The sequence below is a fragment of the Hyla sarda genome, chromosome 1, assembly GCF_029499605.1.
Source record: "Hyla sarda isolate aHylSar1 chromosome 1, aHylSar1.hap1, whole genome shotgun sequence".
NCBI classification, from domain to species: Eukaryota; Metazoa; Chordata; class Amphibia; order Anura; family Hylidae; genus Hyla; species Hyla sarda.
This window is the reverse complement of record NC_079189.1, coordinates 532,978,867-533,002,626: the sequence shown is the minus strand read 5'-3', so window position 1 is coordinate 533,002,626 and position 23,760 is coordinate 532,978,867. Positions and strand designations below refer to the sequence as shown.

The 23,760-nt window shown below is 48.1% G+C and overlaps 1 protein-coding gene across 9 annotated transcripts in view; it reads left to right on the top strand.

Annotated features, from left to right (window-relative positions):
- The first annotated feature begins 327 nt into the window (after positions 1-327).
- ANKRD31 (ankyrin repeat domain 31) overlaps positions 328-23,760 on the top strand; it is a 556,774-nt gene continuing 533,341 nt past the window's right edge. For 5 of the 9 annotated variants that reach the window (XM_056540117.1, XM_056540145.1, XM_056540132.1 and 2 more), the window contains exons 1-2: positions 514-643; positions 23,195-23,378. In XM_056540117.1, the coding sequence (XP_056396092.1) occupies positions 589-643; positions 23,195-23,378 (239 nt within the window). In that variant the 5' untranslated portion in view covers positions 514-588. Of the gene's footprint in view, positions 450-513; positions 644-23,194; positions 23,379-23,760 lie in introns of those variants that run through there. The other 4 variants (XM_056540136.1, XM_056540152.1, XM_056540124.1 and 1 more) reach the window with 4 other exon arrangements.

The following is a 23,760-nucleotide window of genomic DNA, read 5'->3' as shown; positions in this document are numbered from 1 at the left end:
CCACTAATGTATGTAAAAAAAAAATACAGTATAAAGTTAACACAAAGGATGGAATAGGGAATGCTATGGTTTATAAAGAAAATATTTTCTACTGCTCCACAATATATTGTGGACGCTGCGCAGTACATTTCATTGAAGTGACTGCTGTATATTTTATCCCATATAGTATACAGTACACTCATTGTATGCGGAGCAGGATATGGAGCGCTCTTCCCGCCAACACTGCACAGCCCTGATGTGTCCGGCGGTTCTTCAGGAGACCAGGACGACGCCACACAAGTGTTCTAAGCTCTTTGATTGGTGGAGATCTCAGGCGTCAGCCAATCAGAATGCTCAAACTAGAACGCGGGAATTCTGAGTGCCGAACGCTGAGGAGCGATACCCGCGGCTTCTCCTCACAGGTGCCCGGCTGTAGACTGATTCGTTCAGTTCGGCTATTTCTCCCATAGGTAATATAGGAAACATCTTTCCTTTCGTCGGAATCCCCTCAGAACTGTACCAGCTAGTGGCCAACAACACTTCTATGTCTCATTCAGCGCCATAACGAATAGTCACCACAGTGTGCCCTCTAGAACAGTGCCAGTCACAATGCATCCACATACAGTACCACCTGCAGTGCCAAAAGGTTCCAAAAAAAGGCCCAGTAAGATTCCCAAAAAATGGCACAAATGCTTAATACAGTCTTTCCCAACCAGTGTGCCTCCAGCTGTTGCAAAACTACAACTCCCAGCATGCCCGGACTGTCCGGGCATGCTGGTGGTTGTAGTTTTGCAACAGCTGGAGGCACACTGGTTGGGAAAGACTGGCTTAATAAATGTGTTCAAATAGTCAGAGATAGAAAATGTAGCAGCATCCCATAGTGCCTCCATAGCACAACCAGCCCCAGTGCCCTTAACCCCTTGAGGTCGTTTTCTGTTTTCGCTCACTTTTTATTTTTTTTCTATCCATAGAACCATATAAGGGCTTTTTTTGTGGGATCAATTGTACTTTGTAATGACATCTTTCATTTTACCATAAACGAAAAAAAAATATATATATACACAGTGACCCCCCCGACCTACAATGGTCCCGACATACGATTATTTCAACATGATTGAAGGCAGCATCAACATATGATGCTTTTGTATGTCGAGGCCATCGCATAAACGGCTATCCGGCAGCACAGACTGCTTCAGCTGCCGCCGGATAGCCGTTTGAGGTGCCCTGTGTGGTCCGGTGAGTCTCCCTCACCTGTCCCCGGTGCTCCGGACTGTCATCTATTGATCCCCTGCATCGCCGTCGTCATCACGTCGCCGCACACGCTGTCCCGTCATCCAATAGGAGCGGCATATGTAGCGACATGATGATGGCGATGAAGAGCGACGATCCCAGGCAGCAGAGCCGGTCCAGAGCGGCGGGGACACCCCGGGGACGCGGCGACAGCGATGGTGGGCGACATCCAGAGCAGCGGTGACGGTCCGGAGCGGCGGGGACAGGTGAGTATAATTTCCTATACTTTACATTGCATGGATCCCTCAACATACGATGGTTAAACTAACGATGGTTCATTTGGAACGAATTACCATCGCATGTTAAGGGACCACTGTATATATTATGTAGGGGGAACAAGAAATCCATTTTGCAACTTTCAGGGTTTTATTTTTATGCATTTCACTTCACTTAAAAAATGACATGTTTTCTTTATCCTCTGGGTCAATACGATTACAACAAAACGATACCCATATTTACATAGTTTTTGTATTATTTTACTATGTTAATAAAAAATCAAAACTTTTTTTTTCTTTTTACAAAATGAGTATGCTTAATTCCTTAAGGACATAGGGCGTACCTGTACGCCCCATGCCCGGTTTTGGTGTTTAAAACGGGGTCACACCGTGACCCCCCATCACACCGGGACGGTCTCGGCAGCTAATCATAGCCGGGACCCTGGGCTAACAGCGCGCGGCATCGATCGTTGTGCCGCGCGCTGTTAACCGTTCAGACGCGGCTATCAAAGTTGACCCCCGCATCTGAAAGTGAAAGTAAACGCTTCCCGGTAGATAAAATCGCGATGTTCTGATCAGCTGGGACGCAGGCAGAGGTCTCCTTACCTGTCTCTGCGGTGTCCGATCGTCGATTGATTGCTCCAAGCCTGAGCTACAGGCTTGAGCAATCGAGCCCCTATCTGACTGATCAGTGCAAAGCTATGGCTTTGCAGGGATCAGCATAGGAGATCAGAGGGTGCAGTGTTATAGCCTCCATATGGGAGCTATAACACTGCAAAAAAAAGTGAAAAAAGAAAGTGGAAGGTCATTTAACCCCTTCCATAATAAAAGTTTGAATCACCCCCTTTTCCCTTTAAAAAACAAACTGTGTAAATAAAAATAAACATATGTGGTATCGCCACGTGCAAAAATGTCCAAACTATAAAAATATATTGTTAATGAAATCACACGGTCAATGGCGTGCGCGCAAAAAAATTCATGAAAAATATCATGAAAAAATGAATAAAAAGCGACCAAAAAATCCGATCAATACAAAAATGGTAACGATAAAAAAAACTTCAGAACACGGCGCAAAAAATAAGCTCTCATACCGGCCTGTACGCAGAAAAATAAAAAAGTTATAGGGGTTAGGTTAGAAGATGAGAATTTTTAACATATAAATTTTCCTGCATGTAATTATGATTTTTTCCGAAGTACGACAATATCCAACCTATATAAGTAAGGTATCATTTTAACCGTATGGACCTACAAAATAAAGATAAGGTGTTATTTTTACTGAAAAATGCACTGCGTAGAAACGGAAGCCCCCAAAAGTTACAAAATGAAATTTTTTCTTCAATTTTGTCGCACAATTAATTTTTTTTCTGTTTTGCCGTGGATTTTTGGGTAAAATTACTAATGTCACTACAAAGTAGAATCATCATATGGAATTTTATGTGCAAAATTGAAAGCGTTATGATTTTTAGAAGGTGATCAGGAAAAAATGAAAATGCAAAAACGGAAAAACCCTGCGTCCTTAAGGGGTTAAAATCGCCCTGTTCTAACCCCTATAGAATTTTAATTTTTCTGTATATGAGGCTGTATAAGGGTCCTTTCTTTGCACCATGATATGTCATTTTTATTGGCCCCATTTTTGTTTAGATGGGACTTTTTGATCTCTTTTTATGCTTTTTTTTCCCCCCCTATAATATCTCATGTCATTAAAAAAAATGTGCAATTCTTTTTTTTTTTTTTTTCTTCTTTTATACCATTCATTGTATAGGAAAAATACTTATATTTTAATAGTTCAGACAGTTTAGCAGACTGTGATTCCAAATATGTCTGTTTAAAAAAATTGGGATAAGGGGGTGATTTGAATTTTTATTAAGGTGGGGGCTTTAAAAAAGATATTTTTAACCCCTTAAGGACCAAGCCCATTCTAACCTTAAATGGGTACTCTCATTTAAATTATTATTTTTTTTTATTAAATAGATTATGTAAAAGAAAAAAAAAATAGATTTTATTTTAAAAAAATCATGTTTTATGTGTTTTTTTTACGTTTGTAAACCTGGCCACTAGGTGTCACCCTATATGGCTCAGGATTACTTTTCCCCCCATGACGTTCAGCACGTTCGGACCAACACTGGCCGGGCAGCGTGGCCAAGCGTGGCCCAAAACGCAGGTTCACATGAATGAGGAGAGGGAGATGCAAGGCGGGCGGGGATATTCAAATTTCGCACACCGCACGCGCACAAGCACTGTGCTCGCTCTCTGCCTGTTTCCTATTCAGACAGAGAGCGAGTACAGCGATTGTGTGCGCACGGCACACAAAATTTAAATATCCCCATCCCCCTGCATCTCCCTCTCCACATTCATTGCAGCATGCGAGCTGCAGGAAAGAGAGAGGAGACGGGCGGAAGAGAGCCCCGGCCAGGCTTCAGATGACGTCGCGCTTGCCGGGGCCGCCCACTTCCTGCCCTCACCAGAGAGCTCAACTCTGAGCTCCTGCAGCCGTTCTTCAAAAGGTATTTTTATGGGGATTTGGGCAGAAATACAGACAGTGATAGATGTAGTTACTGTCAGGGACAGATGGGGATAGCTACTCTTTAAGGAACAAGCCAATTTTATTTTTACGTTTTCGTTTTTTTCCTCCTTGCCTTCTAAAATCCATAACTCTTTTATATTTCCATCTACAGACCCACATAAGGGCTTGTTTTTTGCGCGACCAATTGTACTTTGTAATGAAACCTCTCATTTTACCATAAAATGTACAGTGAACCCCCCCCCCCCCCCCCAATTTATTTTTAGGGATGAAATTTAAATGAAAACCACAATTTTGCACATTTTGGAGAGTTTTGTTTTCACACTGTACACTTTACGGTAAAAATGACATGTGTTCTTTATTCTGTGGGTCAATACGATTAAAATGATACCCATGGCTAGATACTTTTATATTTTTGTACCGCTTAAAAAAAAATCTAAAACATTTTGTACAAATTCAGTAATCTAAAATCGCCCTATTTTGACCACCTATAACTTTTTCATTTTTCCGTATATAGGGCGGTATGAGGGCTAATTTTTTGTGCTATCATCTGTACATCATCTGAAATGGTTTTTGGGGGGCATGTCACATTTAAGAAGCCCCTATGGTGCCAGAACAGCAAAAAAAATAAATAAATACATGGCATACCATTTTGGAAACTACACCCCTCAACGCACGTAACAAGGGGTCCAGTGAGCCTTAACACCCCACAGGTGTTTGACGACTTTTCGTTAAAGTTGGATGTGTACATTTTTTTTTTTTCACTAAAATGCTAGTTTTCCCTCAAATTATTTTTTTTTTTACAAGGGATAATAGGAAAAAATGCCCCCCCAAATTTGTAACCCCATTTCTTTTGAGTATGGAAATACCCCATGTTAGGACATAAAATGCTTTGCGAGCGAACTACAATGCTCAGAAAAGAAGGAGTCACATTTGGCTTTTTAAAAGCAAATTTTGCTGAAATGGTTTTTGGGGGGCATGACCCATTTCGGAAGCCACTATGGTTCCAGGACAGCAAAAAAAAAACCACATGGCATACTATTTTGGAAACAACACCACTAAAGCACGTAACAAGGGGTCCAGTGAGCCTTAACACCCCACAGGTGTTTGACGACTTTTTGTTAAAGTAGGATGTGTAAATGATTATTTTTTTTTTCACTAAAATGCTAGTTTTCCCTCAAATGTAAAATTTTTGCAAGGTATAATAGAAGAAAATGCCCCCCAAAATGTGTAACCCCATCTCTTCTGAGTATGGAAAAACCCCATGTGTGGACGTCAAGTGCTCTGCTGGCGCACTACAATGCTCAGAAGAGAAGGAGCACCATTGAGCTTTTGGGAAAAAAATTGTTTGGAATGGAAGTCGGGGGGCCATGTGCGTTTACAAAGTCCTCCGTGCTGCCAGAACAGTGGACCCCCCCACATGTGACCCTATTTTGGAAACTACACCCCTCACTAAATTTAATAAGGGATGCAGTGAGTATTTACACCCCACTGGCGTTTGACAGATCTTTGGAACAGTGGGCTGTGCAAATGAAAATTTCTTTTTTAATTTTCACGGACCACTGTTCCAAATATCTGTCAGACACCTGTGGGGCGTAAATACTCACTATACCCCTTATTACATTAAGTGAGGGGTGCAGTTTCCAAAATGGGGTCACATGTGGGGGGGGTCCATTGTTCTGGCACTGTGGGGGCTTTGTAAACACACATGGCCTTCAATTCCAGACACATTTTCTCTTCAATAGCCCAATGGCGCTCCTTCTCTTCTGAGCATTGTAGTTCGCCTTCAGAGCACTTTACATCCACACATGGGTTATGTTCTTACTCAGAAGAAGTGGGGTTACAAATTTTGGGGGGATTTTTTTCTATTTTCCCTTGTGAAAATGAAAAATTTAGGGTAACACCAGCATTTTAGTGAAAATGTTTTTTTGTTTTTTTTCCATCCAAATTTGAAGAATTTTCATTAAACACCTGTGGGATGTTAAGGCTTACTTTACCCCTTGTTACGTTCCGTGAGGTGTGTAGTTTCCAAAGTGGGGTCACATGTGGGTATTTCTTTTTTTTTTTTGCGTTTATGTCAGAACCGCTGTAAAATCAGCCACCCCTGTGCAAATCACCAATTTAGGCCTCAAATGTACATAGTGCACTCTCACTCCTGAGCCTTGTTGTGCACCAGCAGAGCATTTTACGCCCACCTATGGGGTATTTCCGAACTCAGGAGAAATTACGTTACAGATTTTGGGGGTCTTTTTTTCCTTTTATTGCTTGTGAAAATAAAAAGTATGGGGCAACACCAGCAGGTTGGAGTAAAATGTTTTTTCTCTATCGGCTCCATTGGGGGACACAGACCGTGGGTGTATCTTGCTGTCTCTAGGAGGTGTGACACTATGGCAACAAAAAAAGTCGGCTCCTCCCAGCAGAATATACCCGCCTTCAGGCTCTGAGGTAATCAGTTTAAGCTAAGTGTCTAAGGAGGTGGACGGGTCTGGTTTGCTCCAGCCCAGGTCTACTGTTTTTTGTTTTCCTAGTATAGGGACGTGTTCGTTTTTTATTCCTTTCTCTTTTCTGTTTTCAGGTGGGGACTTAGGGACTGCGGTTTCCCCGTTTCCCCGTTGCGAGTAAGGTGGCACAGACATTGTGTATATGCGCTGTTAACCCCCCCTCGCCAATGGCCAGCGCCTGGGTGGTACCTCATGGGTCCGGATCCCCCTATGTCTCTGCTCGCCTCGCTCGCGCTATAGCAGCTAGGCGTGATGCAGGGACCATAAGCTGGCTGAAGACTTCACTTAAGACTCCATTAGGTAAGTTCTTCTGACTGAGGTAAGTACTTTCCCCCCCTTTTTCTCCATAGATACGGAGCTCGCAACCCCTGGAGACCCCCTGTTTTTGGCCCACCTTCAGTTTATGGGGCTGGTTTATACAGGGGGGCTGCATTTTTTATTGGGGGAGCAGTGGCACCTAAGGGGGCATATATGTACGGCATGTGTTTTGGGGCACTCTACTATGTTGTGTGTGTGTGGTGCTTGGTTCTACTACCCCAGTGCCTTATATGCGGCTGTCAGCCGCGGCACTGTTTCAGGCCAGGCGCTCTCAGCGCCGGCTTACTTTAGTTTCCCCTCAGCGCCTTATTCGCGCCTGACAGCCGCGGCGCTGCTACGAGCCGGGCACTTCAGCGCCGGCTTACTTTCACTTTTGCCAGCCGTCTCTGCCGGCGTTTAGGCCGCCCGCCCTATTCCCCCGAGCGCTATGTGGACTTGACATGGCGCTCGGGACATGGAGCGGGCGCCATGACGGTTCTTCTTCGGCTGTCTGTAGCTCCGCCCACTGGGCTGGAGCTCTCAGGGGCACGAAGCAGCGTCCAATCAGCGCATTGGGCGTGATTTTTCTATGTGAAGGGGCCGGTTACCGTGTGTCTTGCTTCTGGCACGCCCCTCCCTTCCTATTGGCTGGCCTGTTCAGTATCTCTGACTGCAGGAAGCAGGTTTTCTCTGCAGCTAACAGGGGGATGCAGTCTAGGGGAGAAAGTTCATGGGACAGGTCTGTTCTCTAGGGCTATTCTCGCTCTACGCAGAAACCTGAATTTCAGTACCTTATTATTTCTGTAGCACTGTGACGCTAAAATGTCTGGCTCTGCCTAGACCTCTTGCCCTGTCTGCTTCACTGCTCCCCCAGACCCCTGGGTGCTCCCTGATGCCCCCCCCCGGTCCCGGTGGGTCCAGCCGCTACTCCAGCCCGGATTTTCTTCCCTGACCCGGTATATGGCTGACTTGACCCAATTCTCCGTTCGGTGGCTGAGGCCTCACGGGAAGTGGTGTCCGCCTTTAAGGGGTCTTTTCTTGCAGGATCCCCTGGAGGGGCGCTTCTCGTCTCCTGGTACTTCACGCTCTTACAAGCGTGCTAGGGGTGCCTCGTCTGCATTGAGTCTTCAGATAGATGAGAGCGTTCCCCTCGCGGGCCCGCCCCCCCCCTCTGTCATCTGGGCACAAACGTCGCTCCTCCAGAGAACGTTCTCGGGTTACCGCTCTGCCATGCCAGAGCCGCTTACCCAGTCTGGGTCACCCACTTCCAGGGCTACCTCTGCTCATTCATTCCCCTGGTGAACTGGTGGATGAGGCTTCCGAGACGGCATCTGACTCAGATGCAACGGTGAACTCATTGGTGACAGCCATAAGAGACACCTTCCACTTGGAGGACCCAGGATCTTCGGATGTCATCCAGAAGTATCTTTTCATCGTGCTAAGCCAGCACCTCAATAGTTTAGCTCTCACGCTGACTTCGACGACATTCTGGTATCCGCAGGGAGGCATCCAGACAAGAGGTTCCCGGGAATCAAGACAATTCAAGAAGGCAACTACATTATCCTTTTGACAAGGATTTTTAGCTTAGGTGGTTTCTCCTCCCTCTGTGGATCCACCAATCTCCCGGATCTCCAAGGTGACTACACTGCCTCTGGCAGATGCCACCGCCTTCAAGGGTTCCACGGACAAGAAGGTAGAATCTTAGAGAAGTTCGCTTCGGAAGCAACCGGCTCTTCTCTTCTTCCCATCTTCGCCTCGACATGGGTGTCCAAGGCCCTGTCGGAGTGGTGCCAAAACCCCCATCAGGATATCTTAGCGGGATTCCCCCCCAGAGGATCTGCCTGATCTGGCTCTCCAAGCGCTAAAGTTGGGGATCTCCTGTGCGCATTTTCCATGCAGTCAGCCCGTTGTTCTGCCTTTGCTGTTGGTCACCTAGCGGCTCTTCGCTGATCTTTGTGGCTTAAGGCTTGGTATGCGGATGCCGCTTCCGGAAGGCCTCTCACTGGGCTTCCCTTTACGGGGGGCCGTCTTTTTTGACAAACGCCTTGATGAGATTATCTCCGAGGCATCGGGAGGTATGAGTTCCTTGTTACCTTAAAATAAGGCTCGCCCTCCTTCCCAAAGGAAGTGTTTTTCTTTGGTTCTTTCGGACCTCTGGCCCCAGTTAAGGGTCCGGACAGGCGCTCTCGCGGGACAAGAAGGCTCCCTCGTTCCGGGCACGCCCTTCTTGGAAGTCGGACTCCAACTGGTCCAGCTGTTTTGCACCCAAATCGGACAACCGCAAACCCACTTCTGCATTCAGTAAGGCCCTCACCCGCTGTTTCTTTCGGGTGAGAGGTCGTCTCTTGTTTTTCCGAGTCATCTGGATCCCATATATTCAGGACTCTGGGGTCAGGGACGTAGTGTCAAACGGTTACCGGATCGAATTCGCCTCCCTTCTGGGGGATCGCTTTTTTCGTTTCCGCCCGTTCTTCTCCTCTGGCCAGGCAATTTAGAGCGGCTCTCCAATCCCTGCTTCTCCAGGGGGTTTTCGGCCCCGTTCCTCCAGGGAAACGTTTTTCGGGGTTCCTTTCAAATCTTTTTGTGGTCCCCAAAGGGTCGGTTCTGTGCGCCGATTCTGGATCTCAAGCGTCTCAACCATCTCTTTCCCATCCGCCACTTCAGAATGGATTCTCTCCGTTCGGTACTGACGTCTCTGGAACAAGGAGAGTTCCTTCCATCGGTGGACATCAAGGATGTCTACCTCAATGTGTCATTATTTCCGGGCCATCATCGGTGCCTCCACTTTGTGGTTCTAGAAGGGTGCTTTCAATTTGTAGCCCTCCCCTTGGTCTAGCCTCGGTGCCTTGGGTCTTTACAAGATCCTGGCACCAGTGATGGGCCTGTTACGGTCAAGGGGAATCTCGGTGACACCTACCTGACGACCTTCTCATCAAGCTCCAACCGGAGCCCAGACTCTGGAGAATCTGGACGTCACTCTCCACACTCTGACTCGCTTTGGGTGGATGATCAATCGGGTTAAGTCAGTCCTCCGTCCTACCCAGTCTCTAACCCTTCCGGGACTTCGATTCTTCTCCGCCTCTGCCCGAATTGGTCTTCCGGGACAGACGTCTGGCGCTCCGGTCGGGGGTCCGCTCCCTTCGGCCCCAGGTATCAGTCTCCATCCATACTTGTATGGAGGTCCTGGGTCGGATGGTGGCGACTATGGAGGCCATACCCTTTGCCCAGTTTCATTACCCCCCCTTCATCTGGTGATTCTCTCTCAATGGGACAGGTCTCCTCTATCCATCGATCGTCGGATTGTTCTCCTCGCAGGGTCCGTCAGTCTTTGCTCTGGGGGCTTCGCCCCCCCTTCTCCTCCAAAGGCGGTCATTTCTTACCCTTCTCTGGCAGGTGGTTACAACGGATGCCAGCCTGTCGGGCTGGAGCGGTGTGTTCCGGGATTGGACGGAAGCCCTTCTTCCGATAAACATATTGGAATTGCGGGCGATTCTTCTTTTCTTATTCATTGGGAGTTCCGTCTTCAGTCCCGTCCTGTCCGTTTTCTGTCAGATAACGCCACATCCGTGGCGTACATAAATTGAAAGGATGGCTCTCGCAGCTCGGCAGCCATGGCCGAGGTGACCAAGATTCTCACTTGGATGGGGAACAAGGCTCCAGCCATCTCCGTGATTCACATTTCGGGAGTGCTCCACTGGGAAGTGGACTTCCTCAGTCGGTCCTCACCGACCCCGGCGAGTGGTCCCTTCATCCGCAGGTCTTTGTGCAGCTCTGCGACCTCTGGGGCATTCCGGAAGTGGACCTCTTCGCGTTCCGGCTCAATCGCTTGATTCCTCGGTTGATGTCCAAGTCCCGAGACCCTCAGGATCTGCCGTGGACGCCCTAGTGGTTTCTTGGGCGGGGTTCGCCTACCCTATTTGGTCCCTCCTCTTCCGCTCCTTCCCAGGGGGCTGAGGAAGATCAAAGCAGAGGACGTTCCCGCCATTCTGGTAGCTTCAGATTGGCCCCGAAGGTCGTGGCACGCCGACGTAGTCAGGCTCCTGGACGACACTCCCCTGCGCCTTATGCTCCGCCTGGACCTACTCGCTCAGGATCTTCTTTGCCACCCCATTTTACAGTCGCTACATTCGACGGCATGGCGGTTGAGACCGCGGTTCTGAGGGCCGCGGGTTCTCTTCCCAGTCATTCACACCTTGCTCAAGGCTCGTAAGCCCTCCTCCGCAAGAATTTACCACCGTTCTTGGCGGTCTTATCTTCGTTGGTGTGTGGCTCAGGGCTTCTCTCCGGTAACCTTCTCGGTTCCCGCCTTCTCTCCTTTTTGCAGTCGGGGTTGGAACTGGGGTTGTCTCTCAGTTCCCTTAAAGGTCAGGTTTCGGCCTTGCTATTCTTTTCCAGCGGCCTCTGGCTTCTAATTCTCATGTCCGAACCTTCCTTCAAGGAGTAGCGCACGCTGTTCCTCCTTATCGGTCCTCCTCTCCCCCTTGGGACTTGAAATTGGTTCTGAGTGCCCTCCAGGGTGCACCCTTGGAGCCCCTTAGAGAAGTGTCTCTCCGCCTCCTTTCTTGGAAAGTGGCATTTCTTGTGGCCATCACCTCCATCCGGAGGGTGTCTGAACTGGCAGCTCTTTCCTGCCGTTCTCCGTTTCTGGTGATCCATCAGGACAAGGTTGTTTTTCCGGCCAGATCCTTTCTTTTTTGCCCAAGGTGGTCTCGGCTTTTCATCTCAATGAGGACATTGTCCTCCCGTCCATCTCTCTTCATTTCGTCAGTGTGATTCCTTTTTTGTCCTTTTTTGTCCAAGGGACAACCTGCTTCCAAGGCCACCATTTCTAGGTGGATTCTGTCTGCCATTTTGGAAGCCTATCGCTGCAAGGGGAGGATTCCTCCTTTCAAGGTTGTGGCTCATTCCACTTGTTCTGTCGGGGCATCCTGGGCTCTCCAGAATAGAGCCTTGGCCTCGCAGATTTGCAGGCGGCTACCTGGTCGTCTTTGCACACTTTCTCGAGGTTTTACCGAGTTCATACTTTCGCATCGGCTGATGCTAGTCTGGGGCGTAAAGTGTTGCAGGCGGCAGTGGATCGGCCGTCTGCCTGATTACTTATCTGCCCACCCAAGGGACGGCTTTGGTACGTCCCACGGTCTGTGTCCCTCAATGGAGCCGATAGAGAAAAGGCGATTTTTTAACACTTACCGTAAAATCTCTTTCTCGAAGGATCCATTGGGGGCACAGCTCCCGCCCTTTTTGGGATTTTTCCTTTGGTTCTCTGTCCGAGGGTGTGTTCAGTTATGTTTTCTCTTCTGCTTCTCGGACAGTTTTGGGTCTTCTTGACCTGACGGTCTCCTCCAATTGCTCTAGAACTTAAACTGATTACCTCAGAGCCTGAAGGCGGGTATATCCTGCTGGGAGGTGCCGACTTTTTTTGTTGCCATAGTGTCACACCTCCTAGAGACAGCAAGATACACCCACGGTCTGTGTCCCCCAATGGATCCTTCGAGAAAGAGATTTTACGGTAAGTGTTAAAAAAATCTCCTTAAGTTTTTTACACTAACACGCTGGTGTAGCCCCCAACTTTTCCTTTTCATAAGGGGTAAAAGGAGAAAAAGCCCCCCAAAATTTGTAGTGCAATTTCTCCCGAATACAGAAATACCCCATATGTGGCCCTAAACTGTTTCCTTGAAATACGACAGGGCTCCGAAGTGAGAGAGCGCCATGCGCATTTGAGGACTAAATTAGGGATCGCATAGGGGTGGACATAGGGGTATTCTACGCCAGTGATTCCCAAACAGGGTGCCTCCAGCTGTTGCTAAATTCCCAGCATGCCTGGACAGTCAGTGGCTTTCCAGGAAATGCTGTGAGTTGTTGTTTTGCAACAGCTGGAGACTCCGTTTTGGAAACACTGCCATACAATACCTTTTCCATTTTTATTGGGGGGGGGACAGTGTAAGGGGGTGTATATGTTGTGTTTTACCCTATATTATGTGTTAGTGTAGTATAGTGTTTATAGGGTACATTCGCACTGGTGTGTTACGGTGAGTTTCCCGCTAGGAGTTTGCGCTGCGGCGAAAAATTTGCTGCAGCCCAAACTTGAAGCAGGAAACTTACTGTAAACCTGCCTGTGTGAATGTACCCTGTACGTTCACATGGGGGGCAAACCTGCAGCTGTTTCAAAACTACAACTCCCAGCATGCACTGACAGACCGTGCATGCTGGGAGTTGTACTTTTGCAACAGCTGGAGGCACACTGGTTGGAAAACCTTCAGTTAGGTTCTGTTACCTAACTCAGTATTTTCCAACCAGTGTGCCTCCAGCTGTTGCAAAACTACAACTCCCAGCATGTACTGATCGCCGAAGGGCATGCTGGGAGATGTAGTTATGCAACAGCTGGAGGTATGCAACTACAACTCCCAGCATGCCGAGACAGCTGTTTGCTGTTTGGGCATGCTGGGATTTGCAGTTTTGCAACATCTGGAGGGCTACAGTTTTAGAGAACACAGCAAACAGCTGTTTTGGCATGCTAGGAGTTGTAGTTTTGCTAGATCTGGAGGGCTACAGTTTAGAGACCACTGTATAGTGGTCTCAAACTGTAGCCCTCCAGCTGTTGCAAAACTACATATTCCAGCATGCCTGATGACCCCCCTGGGCGTTTAGACGGGATGCCTGCTGAATGATTTCAGCAGGCATCCCGGTCCGATCCCCGCTCGGCGTACACATCCTTACCCCTTAAGGACTCAGCGTTTTTCCGTTTTTGCATTTTCATTTTTTCCTCATCCCCTTCTAAAAATCATAACACTTTCAATTTTGCACATAAAATTCCATGTGATGGCTAATTTTTTGCGCCACCAATTCTACTTTGCAGTGACATTAGTCATTTTACCCAAAATTCCACGGCGAAACGGAAAAAAACTTAATTGTGCGACAAAATTGAAGGTAAAATGTAATTTCTCTAGCGGCTCCACTGGGGGACACAGACCGTGGGTCTATGCTGCTATCTCTAGGAGGTGTGACACTATGATAATGAAAAAAGGTCGGCTCCTCCCAGCAGGATATACCCGCCTCCAGGCCCTGAGCTAATCAGTTTTAGCTTAGTGTCTTGCAGGAGGTGGACATGGTCTGTAATTCCCCAGACCAGGTCTTCAGATTTATTGTTTTCCTAGTTTAGTGTTAGTTTTTTTATTCCTTTTTCTTTCATGTTTTCAGGTGGGGACTCAGGGACTCCGGTTCCGTTTCCCCATTGCGAGTAAGGGGGCATAGACATTGCGTATATGCGCTGTTCACCCCCCCCCCCGCCAACGGTCAGCGCCTGGGTTGGTACCTTATGGGTCCGGGTCCCCCTATTACCCTGCTCGCTCGCGCATAGCAGCTAGGCGTGATGCAGGCGACAAAAAGCTGACTGAAGACTTCACGGAAGACTCCATTAGGTAAGTTCTTCTGACTGAGGTAAATACATTTCCCTTTTCTCCCTTAGGTGCGGACTTGCAACCTCTGGAGACCCTCAGTTTTTGGCCCACCTTTTCAGGTTTATGGGGCTGGCTTATACTGGGGCTTGACTTTTATTCTGGGGCGAGCAGTGGCATCTTAGGGGGCATGCATTCTGTTTTTACACTGTGTGAATGTGTTTTTACTGCTTCACTGTGTGTGTGTGTGTTTACTGTGCGGCTATGACCGCGGCACCTTATATGAGGCTGACAGCCGCGGCGCTCGTTCTGGCCGGGCGCTCTGAGCGCCGGCTTACTTTCGTTTTCTCTGGCAGCCGTTGCCGGCATTTGGGCCGCCCGCTCACTTCCCCCCGTGCGCATATGCAGCTGACATGTGCGCTCGGGACAAGGAGTGGGCGCCATTACAGCTTCTTCTCTGCTCTTCTCATAGCTCTGCCCCCTGGGCTGTCGGAGCTCCCTAGAGGCGTGAAGCAGCCTCCAATCAGAGCCTGGGCGCGAATTTCAGTGGAAGGGGCCAATCAGTTAGTGCCTCTGTCTCAGGCACGTCCCTCTCTAGCTATTGGCTGGTCCGTTTTACACTCTAGCTGCACGGAGCCGAGTTCTCCTCACTGCAGCTGCCAGGGGACACAGACTAGTGTGAGAAAGTTCCTGTCTTTTTCTCATTATGTCCGTACCCAGAGCTGTTCCTCCTCTAAACAGAAAACTGGAATGTCGGTGTCTTATTTTGTCTGTAAGCACTGTAATGCTAAGATGCCTGGCTCTACTGAGCCCACTTGCTTTGCCTGCTCCACTGCTCCCCCAGACCCCCTGGTACCCCCGGATGCCCTTTCGGTTCCGGTGGATTCAGCCGCCCCTCCAGCCTGGGTTTCTTCACTGACCCAGTATATGGCTGACTTGACTGAAGTCTCCCGTTCGGTGGCTTAGTCCTCCCGGGAAGTGGCATCCGCCTTGAAGAGGTCTGCCCTGCGCTGGCCCTCTCTGGTGGCCCGCGCCTCTTCCCCACATACTTCACGCTCTCACAAGCGTACTAGGGGTGCCTCGTCCGACTCTTCCATTGAGTCTTCAGGTAGGCGTGGGCGCTCCCCCCGTGGGTCCCGCCCCCCCTGTCATCTGGTCACAAATGTCGCTCCTCCAGAGGACGTTCTCGGAGTCGCCACTCTGCCACAACAGAGCCACGTACCCGGTCAGGGTCTACCCTCCAGGACTGCCTCCACTCGTTCACATTCTCCTGGTGAACTGGCTGACGAGGCTTCCGAATCGGCATCTGACTCAGAGGACCGCTCGGGTACAGTTGAAATGGTGAACTCAGCCATAAGAGACACCTTTCACTTAGGGGACCCAGGATCTTCGGATGTAACTCCTGAGGTATCCTTTCATCGTGCTAAGCCAGCACCTCAAAGGTTTAGCTCTCACGCTGACTTTGACGCCATTCTGGAATCTGCATGGAAACATCCAGTCAAGAGGTTCTCGGGAATAAAGACGATTCAAGAACGTTATCCATTTGACAAGGATCTTGTCACTAAGGTGGTTTCCCCTCCTTCAGTGGATCCACCAATCTCCCGAATCTCTAAGGCTACTACACTGCCACTGGCAGATGCGGCTGCCTTCAAGGATTCCACGGACAAGAAGGTGGAGTCCTTAGCGAAGTTTGTCTCTGAAGCAGCTGGCTCTTCGCTTCTTCGCATCTTCGCCTCGACATGGGCGTCCAAGGCCCTATTGGAGTGGTGCCTAAAACTCCGTCAGGGTATCCTAGCGGGATCCCCCCCCAAAGGATCTGTCTCCAATGCTCTAAAGCTGGGGAATTTGTGTGCACAGCTTCCATGCAGTCAGCCCGTTATTCTGCTTTTGCTGTGGGTCACTTAGCTGCTCTCCGTCGTTCTATTTGGCTTAAAGCTTGGAATGTGGATGCCGCTTCCAAAAGGTCTTTCACTGAGCTTCCTTTTACGGGTGGCCGTCTTTTTGGCAAGCGCCTTGACGAGATTATCTCTGAGGCGACGGGGGGTAAGAGTTCCTTGTTGCCTCAAAATAAGGCACGCTCCACTTCCCAAAGGAAGTCCTCTTCCTTTCGGTCCTTTTGGACCCTTGGCCCCAGCAAGGGGTCTGAGCAGGCGCCTTCGCGGGACAAGAAGGCTCCCTCGTTCCGGGTGCGCCCGTCTTGGAAGTCGGACTCCAACCGTTCCGGCCGGTTTGCAGCCAAATCAGGCAACCGCAAACCCACTTCCGCATGAAGTGAAGCCCTTACCCGCAGTTTTTTCTCGGGTGGGAGATCGTCTCTTACTTTTTCGAGACATCTGGACCACACACATTCAGGACTCCGGGGTCAGGGACGTGGTGTCCAGCGGTTACCGAATCGAATTCGCCTCCCTCCCGAGGGATCGCTTTTTTCCATCCCGGGCCCCCCGGTCTCCTTCTCTGGCAAAGCAATTTCGAGAGACTCTCCAGTCTCTGCTGCTCCAGGGGGTTATCGTTCCTGTTCCTCCAGGGGAACGTTTTCGGGGTTTCTATTCCAATCTTTTTGTGGTCCCCAAGAAGGACGGTTCTTTACGACCAAGCCTAGACCTCAAGTGTCTCAACCGTCATCTTCTCATCCGCAATTTCCGAATGGAATCTCTCCGTTCGGTAGTGGCATCCCTAGAACAAGGGGAGTTTCTTTCTTCGGTGGACATCAAGGATGCCTACCTCCATGTGCCAATACTTCCAGGCCATCATCGGTATCTCCGCTTTGCGGTTCTGGAGGGGCATTTTCAATTCGTAGCCCTCCCCTTTGGCCTGGCCACGGCTCCTCGGGTCTTTACCAAGATCCTTGCCCCAGTGATGGCCCTGTTGCGGTCGAGGGGAGTCTCGGTGATACCCTACCTGGATGACCTTCTCATCAAGGCTCCCACCAGAGCCCAGACTCTAAAAAATGTGGATGTCACTCTTCACACTCTGGATCGCTTTGGGTGGATGGTCAATCGGGACAAGTCAGTCCTCTCTCCCACCCAGTCTCTGATCTTCTTGGGACTTCACTTCAACACGGCCTCTGCCCCAATTTGCCTTCCGCCTGACAAACGTCTGACTCATGTCAGGAGTCTGCTCCCTTCGGGCTCAGGTCCCAGTTTCCATCCGCACTTGTATGGAAGTCCTGGGTCAGATGGTGGTGGCCATGGAGGCCGTACCCTTTGCCCAGTTTCATTACCGCCCTCTTCAGCTGGCAATTCTCTCTCGATGGGACAGATCTCCTCTGTTCCTCGATCACAAGATTGTTCTCCCTCGCAGGATCCGTCAGTCTCTGCTCTGGTGGATCCGCTCCCTCTTCTTCTTCAGAGGTGGTCATTTCTTCCCCTTCATTGGCAGGTAGTTTCAACGGATGCCAGTCTGTCGGGCTGGGGCGGTGTATTCAGGGATTGGATGGTTCAGGGACTCCGGTCTCCCCGAGAAGCCCTTCTTCCTATAAACATATTGGAACTGCGGCGATTCGTCTTTGTCTTTTTCATTGGGAGTCCCGGCTTCAGTCCCGTCCTGTCCGCGTCCAGTCGGACAATGCCACGGCTGTGGCGTACATAAATCGCCAAGGCGGCACTCGCAGCTCGGCAGCCATGGCTGAGGTGACAAAGATTCTCATCTGGGCGGAAATCAAGGTTCCGGCCATTTCGGCGATTCACATTCCAGGGGTCTACGACCTCTGGGGTTTTTCAGACGCGGATCTCTTCGCGTCTCGGCACAATCGGAAGATCCTTCCTTTTGTGTCCAAGTCCAGGGACCCTCAGGCTCTAGCCGTGGATGCCCTAGTGATTCCTTGGGCGGGGTTGGCCCTACCCTACATGTTCCCTCCCCTTCCGCTCCTTCCAAGAGTTCTGAGGAAGCTCAAAGCGGAGGACGTTTCCGCCATTCTGGTAGCTCCAGATTGGCCCTGAAGGTCGTGGTACACCGACGTAGTCAGGCTCCTGGACGACGCTCCGCTGCGCCTTCCGCTTCGTCCGGACCTGCTCTCACAGGGTCCTCTTTGCCACCCCAATTTACAGTCGCTGCATTTGACGGCGTGGCGGTTGAGACCGCCGTTTTGAGGGCCCGCGGGTTCTCTTCCCAAGTCATTCACACCATGCTCAGGGCTCATAAGCCCTCCTTGGCAAAAATTTACCACCGTACTTGGCGGTCTTATTTTCACTGGTGTGAAGCTAAGGTCCTGTCTCCTGTGAATTTCTCGGTTCCCCGTCTTCTCTCCTTTTTGTAGTCGGGTTTGGAAATGGGGTTTGTCTCTCAGTTCCCTTAAGGGTCAGGTTTCACCCTTTTCTATTCTTTTCCAGCGTCCTCTGGCTTCTAATTCTCATGTCCCGACCTTTCTTCAAGGAGTGGCGCATGCTGTCCCTCCTTACCGATCACCCTCTCCCCCTTGGGACTTGAATCTGGTTCTGAGTGCCCTCCAGGGTGCACCCTTTGAGCCCTTTAGAGAGGTGTCTCTGCGCCTCCTTTCTTGGAAGGTGGCGTTTCTTGTTGCTATCACCTCCATCCGGAGGGTGTCTGAATTGGCGGCTCTCTCCTGCCGTTCTCCGTTTCTGGTGGTTCACCAGGACAAGGTTGTTTTCCGGCCAGATCCTTCCTTTTTGCCTAAGGTGGTTTTGGCTTTTCCTCTCAATGAGGACATTGTCCTCCCGTCTTTTTGTCCCGCTCCTTCTCATCCTAAGGAGCATTTACTCCACAAACTGGATGTGGTTTGGGCTGTTAGGTCTTATCTCTCTATTACTTCTTCGTTTCGTCAGTGTGATTCCTTTTTCGTCCTCACGGAAGGTTGTCGTAAGGGACAACCTGCTTCCAAGGCCACCATTTCTCGGTGGATTCGGTCTGCCATTTCGGAAGCCTATCGCTGTAAAGGGAAGATTCCTGCCTTCAGGGTTGTGGCTCATTCTACCGTTCTGTTGGGGCATCCTGGGCTCTCCAGAACAGAACCTCGGCCTCGCAGATTTGCAAGGCGGCTACCTGGTCGTCTTCGCACACTTTCTCGAGGTTCTACCGGGTTCATACCTTCGCATCGGCTGATGCTAGTCTGGGCCGTAAAGTGTTGCAGGCGGCAGTGGAACGGCCGTCTGCCTGACTGCTTATCTGCCCACCCAAGGGACGGCTTTGGTACGTCCCACGGTCTGTGTCCCCCAATGGAGCCGATAGAGAAAAGGAGATTTTTTATTTACTTACCGTAAAATCTCTTTCTCGGAGGATCCATTGGGGGACACAGTTCCCACCCTTTTTTGAGGTTTTCTTCGGTTCTCTGTCCGAGGGTGTGTTCAGTTGTATTTTTTCTTCTGGTTCTCGGACAGTTTGGGTCTTCTTTGACCTGTCGGTCCTTTCCTATTGCTCTGGAACTAAAACTGATTAGCTCAGGGCCTGGAGGCGGGTATATCCTGCTTGGAGGAGCCGACCTTTTTTTTATTACCATAGTGTCACACCTCCTAGAGACAGCAGCATACACCCACGGTCTGTGTCCCCCAATGGATCCTCCGAGAAAGATTTTACGGTAAGTAAACAAAAATCTCCTTTTTCCTATTCACAGCATGCTTATTGATTTGCAGATGTGGTATGCACTTGCACAGCAGATTTAACCACTTTTAGGGTACGTTCACACGAGTGGATTTTTTTTCGGGTTTTCCGCTGTGTATTTGAAAGTGGGTGGGCTCTTCTCGGCTGTCCGCAGCAGATTTTCCGGGGTGGAATTTATGTTGCGGAAAATCCGCCACAGTCCTTACTGACTTCAATGGGGCTTGCGGCGGATTTTCCACAGCATAAATTCCGCCGCAGAAAATCTGCTGTGGGCAGCCAAGAAGAGCCCGCCCCCTTTAAATACGCAGCGGAAAACCCACAAAAAAATCCACTCGTGTGAACGTACCCTTATTGTAGCAGCAGTAAAATCTGTGGTGAATCAGCAGCAAGTAAGTACCCTATTACAAGGAGTGTTTATTAGTCGATATGATCCTGTGTAATAGGGCCATTGATCAGCCTCTAAATGAGCAAATGCTTGATGGAAGTAATGGGCCACATGAATAATACTGCGATTGTTCATCTGGCCCTCCGTGTATACTGGTTGAGTCTCTACATAGGTTCTTTAACCCCTTAAGGACTCAGCCCATTTGGACCTTAAAGGAGTATTTCAGGCAAAAACTTTTTTTCTATATATCAACTGGCTCCGGAAAGTTAAACAGATTTGTAAATGACTTCTATAAAAAAAATCTTAATACTTCCAATAGTTATTAGCTTCTGAAGTTGAGTTGCTGTTTTTTGTCTAACTGCTTTCTGATGACTCACGTCCCGGGAGCTGTCCAGCTCCTATGGGGATATTCTCCCATCATGCAAGGGATATTCTCCCATCTTGCACAGCTCCCGTGACGTGACATCATCGTTGAGCAGTTAGACAGAAAACTTCAGAAGCTAATAACTATTGGAAGGATTAACCCCTTAAGGACACATGACGTACTGGAACGTCATGTGTCCACTCCCGATCTATAACGCGGGGCCACGGCGTGGCCCCGCGTCATAGCGGGTCGGGCCCGGCCTCTAACAACGGCCGGGACCCGTGGCTAATAGCGCGCGGCATTGATCGCTGTGCCGCGCGCTATTAACCCTTTAGACGCGGCGTTCAAAGTTGAACGCCGCGTCTAAAGTGAAACCGAAAGCATGCCGGCTAGCTCAGTGGGCTGTTCGGGATAGCCGCGGTGAAATCGCGGCATCCCGAACAGCTGACAGGACAGCGGGAGGGCCCCTACCTGCCTCCTCGCTGTCCGATCGCCGAATGACTGCTCAGTGCCTGAGATCCAGGCATGAGCAGTCATGCGGCAGAATCATCGATCACTGGTTTCTTATGAGAAACCAGTGATCAATGTAAAAGATCAGTGTGTGCAGTGTTATAGGTCCCTATGGGACCTATAACACTGCAAAAAAAAAGTGCAAAAAAAAAGTGAATAAACATCATTTAACCCCTTCCCTATTAAAAGTTTGAATCACCCCCCTTTTCCCATAAAAGAAAAAACACAGTGTAAATAAAAATAAACATAAATGGTATCGCCGCGTGCGGAAATGTCCGAATTATAAAAATATATCGTTAATTAAACCGCACGGTCAATGGCGTGCGCGCAAAAAAATTCCAAAGTCCAAAATAGTGCATTTTTGGTCACTTTTTATATCATGAAAAAATGAATAAAAAGCGATCAATAAGTCCTATCAATGCAATAATGGTACCGTTAAAAACTTCAGATCACGGCGCAAAAAATGAGCCCTCATACCGCCCCATACACGGAAAAATAAAAAAGTTATAGGGGTCAGAAGATGACAATTTTAAACGTATTAATTTTCCTGCATGTAGTTATGATTTTTTCCAGAAGTCCGACAAAATCAAACCTATATAAGTAGGGTATCATTTTAATCGTATGGACCTACAGAATACATATCAGGTGTCATTTTTACCGAAAAATGTACTACGTAGAAACGGAAGCCCCCAAAAGTTACAAAACAGCGTTTTTTTTAAAATTTTGTCGCACAATGATTTTTTTTCCCGCTTCACCATAGATTTTTGGGCAAAATGACTGACGTCATTACAAAGTAGAATTGGTGGCGCAAAAAATAAGCCATCATATGGATTTTTAGGTGTAAATTTGAAAGAGTTATGATTTTTTAAAGGCAAGGAGCAAAAAACGAAAATGCAAAAACGGAAAAACCTCCGGTCCTTAAGGGGTTAAGATTTTTTAATAGAAGTAATTTACAAATCTGTTTAACTTTCCGGAGCCAGTTGATATATTTAAAAAAAGTTTTTGCCTGGAATACCCCTTTAAGGACTAAGACAATTTTATTTTTACGTTTTCGTTTTTTCCTCCTCCCCTTCAAAAAATCATAACTCTTTTATGTTTTCATCCACAGACTAAAATGAGGGCTTGTTTTTTGCACGACCAGTTGTCCGTTGTAATGCCATTCCTCACTTTACCATAAAATGTATGGCGCAACCAAAAAAATATTATTTGTGTGGGGAAATTAAAAAGAAAACCGCAATTTTGCAAATTTTGGAAGGTTTTCTTTTCACGCCGTACAATTTATGGTAAAAATGACGTGTTTTTTATTCTCTGGGTCAATACGATTAAAATGATACCCATGATAATATACTTTTCTATTACTGTTGTGCTTAAAAAAAATCGCAAACTTTTTGACCAAATTAGTACGTTTAAAATCCCCCTATTTTGAAAACCTATAACTTTTTCATTTTTCTGTATAATCGGTGGTATGAGGGCTAGTTTTTTGCGCCATCATCTGTACTTTTTATAAATACCATATTTGCTTATACAAAACTTTTATAAAATTTTTTATGAATTTTTTTGGGAATAAAATGTTATAAAAAAAAACAGCTATTTTGGACTTTTTTTTTTCCGTTCACGCCGTTCACCGTACGGGATCATTTACATTTTATTTTAATCGGATATTTACGCACGCAGCGATACCAAATATGTATATAAAATAATTTTTTTACACTTTTTGGGGGTAAAATAGGGAAAATGGGCCAATTTACGTTTTTATTGGGGAGGGGTTTTTTTCACATTTTTTTAACTTCATTTTTTTTCTTTTATTTCTTTTTATTTTTACACTCTTATAGTCCCCATAGGGGACTATTTATAGCAACCATTCGATTGCTAATGCTGTTCAGTGCTATGTATAGGACACAGCACTGATCAGCATTATCGGTCATCTTCTGCTCTGGTCTGCGGGAAGGCACATCAGTGCAGAAGACTCCCGGAAGGCAGCGGAGGCAGGTGAGGGGACCTCCGTCTGCCGTGCAGGATGATCGGATCGCCAGGGCAGCGCTGCGGGCGATCCGATCATCCTGCTATGAGATCAGCCCTTGTTTAGAGCATGCATCAACCCATCTAATCCCAGATGCACCACAGATTTGCATAAAACTAGCCTAGTAAGCCTAAAAGTTAAAACCTTTATTATCCTTGACTACAGGACAGGATAATTCTATGGAAATTCCGTTTGAATTTGGGGAATGCAGGTTAAGAAGCATGAAAGAAGAAGATGGCTCTACATCCAAGAAAACCATGGCAATTGCAGATTATGACAGCGATGAAACAGTGGTGGGTGATTCCACTCCTGGCAGTGATGATGAAGAAGATGAGTTATGTCTCAAAAGGTTTTGTTTATTTATCCCTTACATTTTTGTAATTACATATTATACACATAAAGTAAATAATTAAAAGCTTTTAATAGACCTACTTAATGTTATAAGTGGCACAGTACTCCTCACTTGGTTTCTGCAGCTAAAGCAATAAGAATAATAAAATAATATCAGCAATTGTGGAGCCTATGAAAAGGATGGGTCAAGTAGTTTAGGGCAGATGAGGGTAGTAGTCTCTCAGGAAAGTCTATAGTGATTTTAAAGATGGCTTTGTGGCTTGCAAACCCAGTAGCCCCCTCCCATAGACTTGCATTAAAGGGATGTGGCCTGACATCACGAAGGGCGTTGGCGACCCCCGCAGTGTGCACACAGTGTTTGGAAACTAAATGTTTCGAAC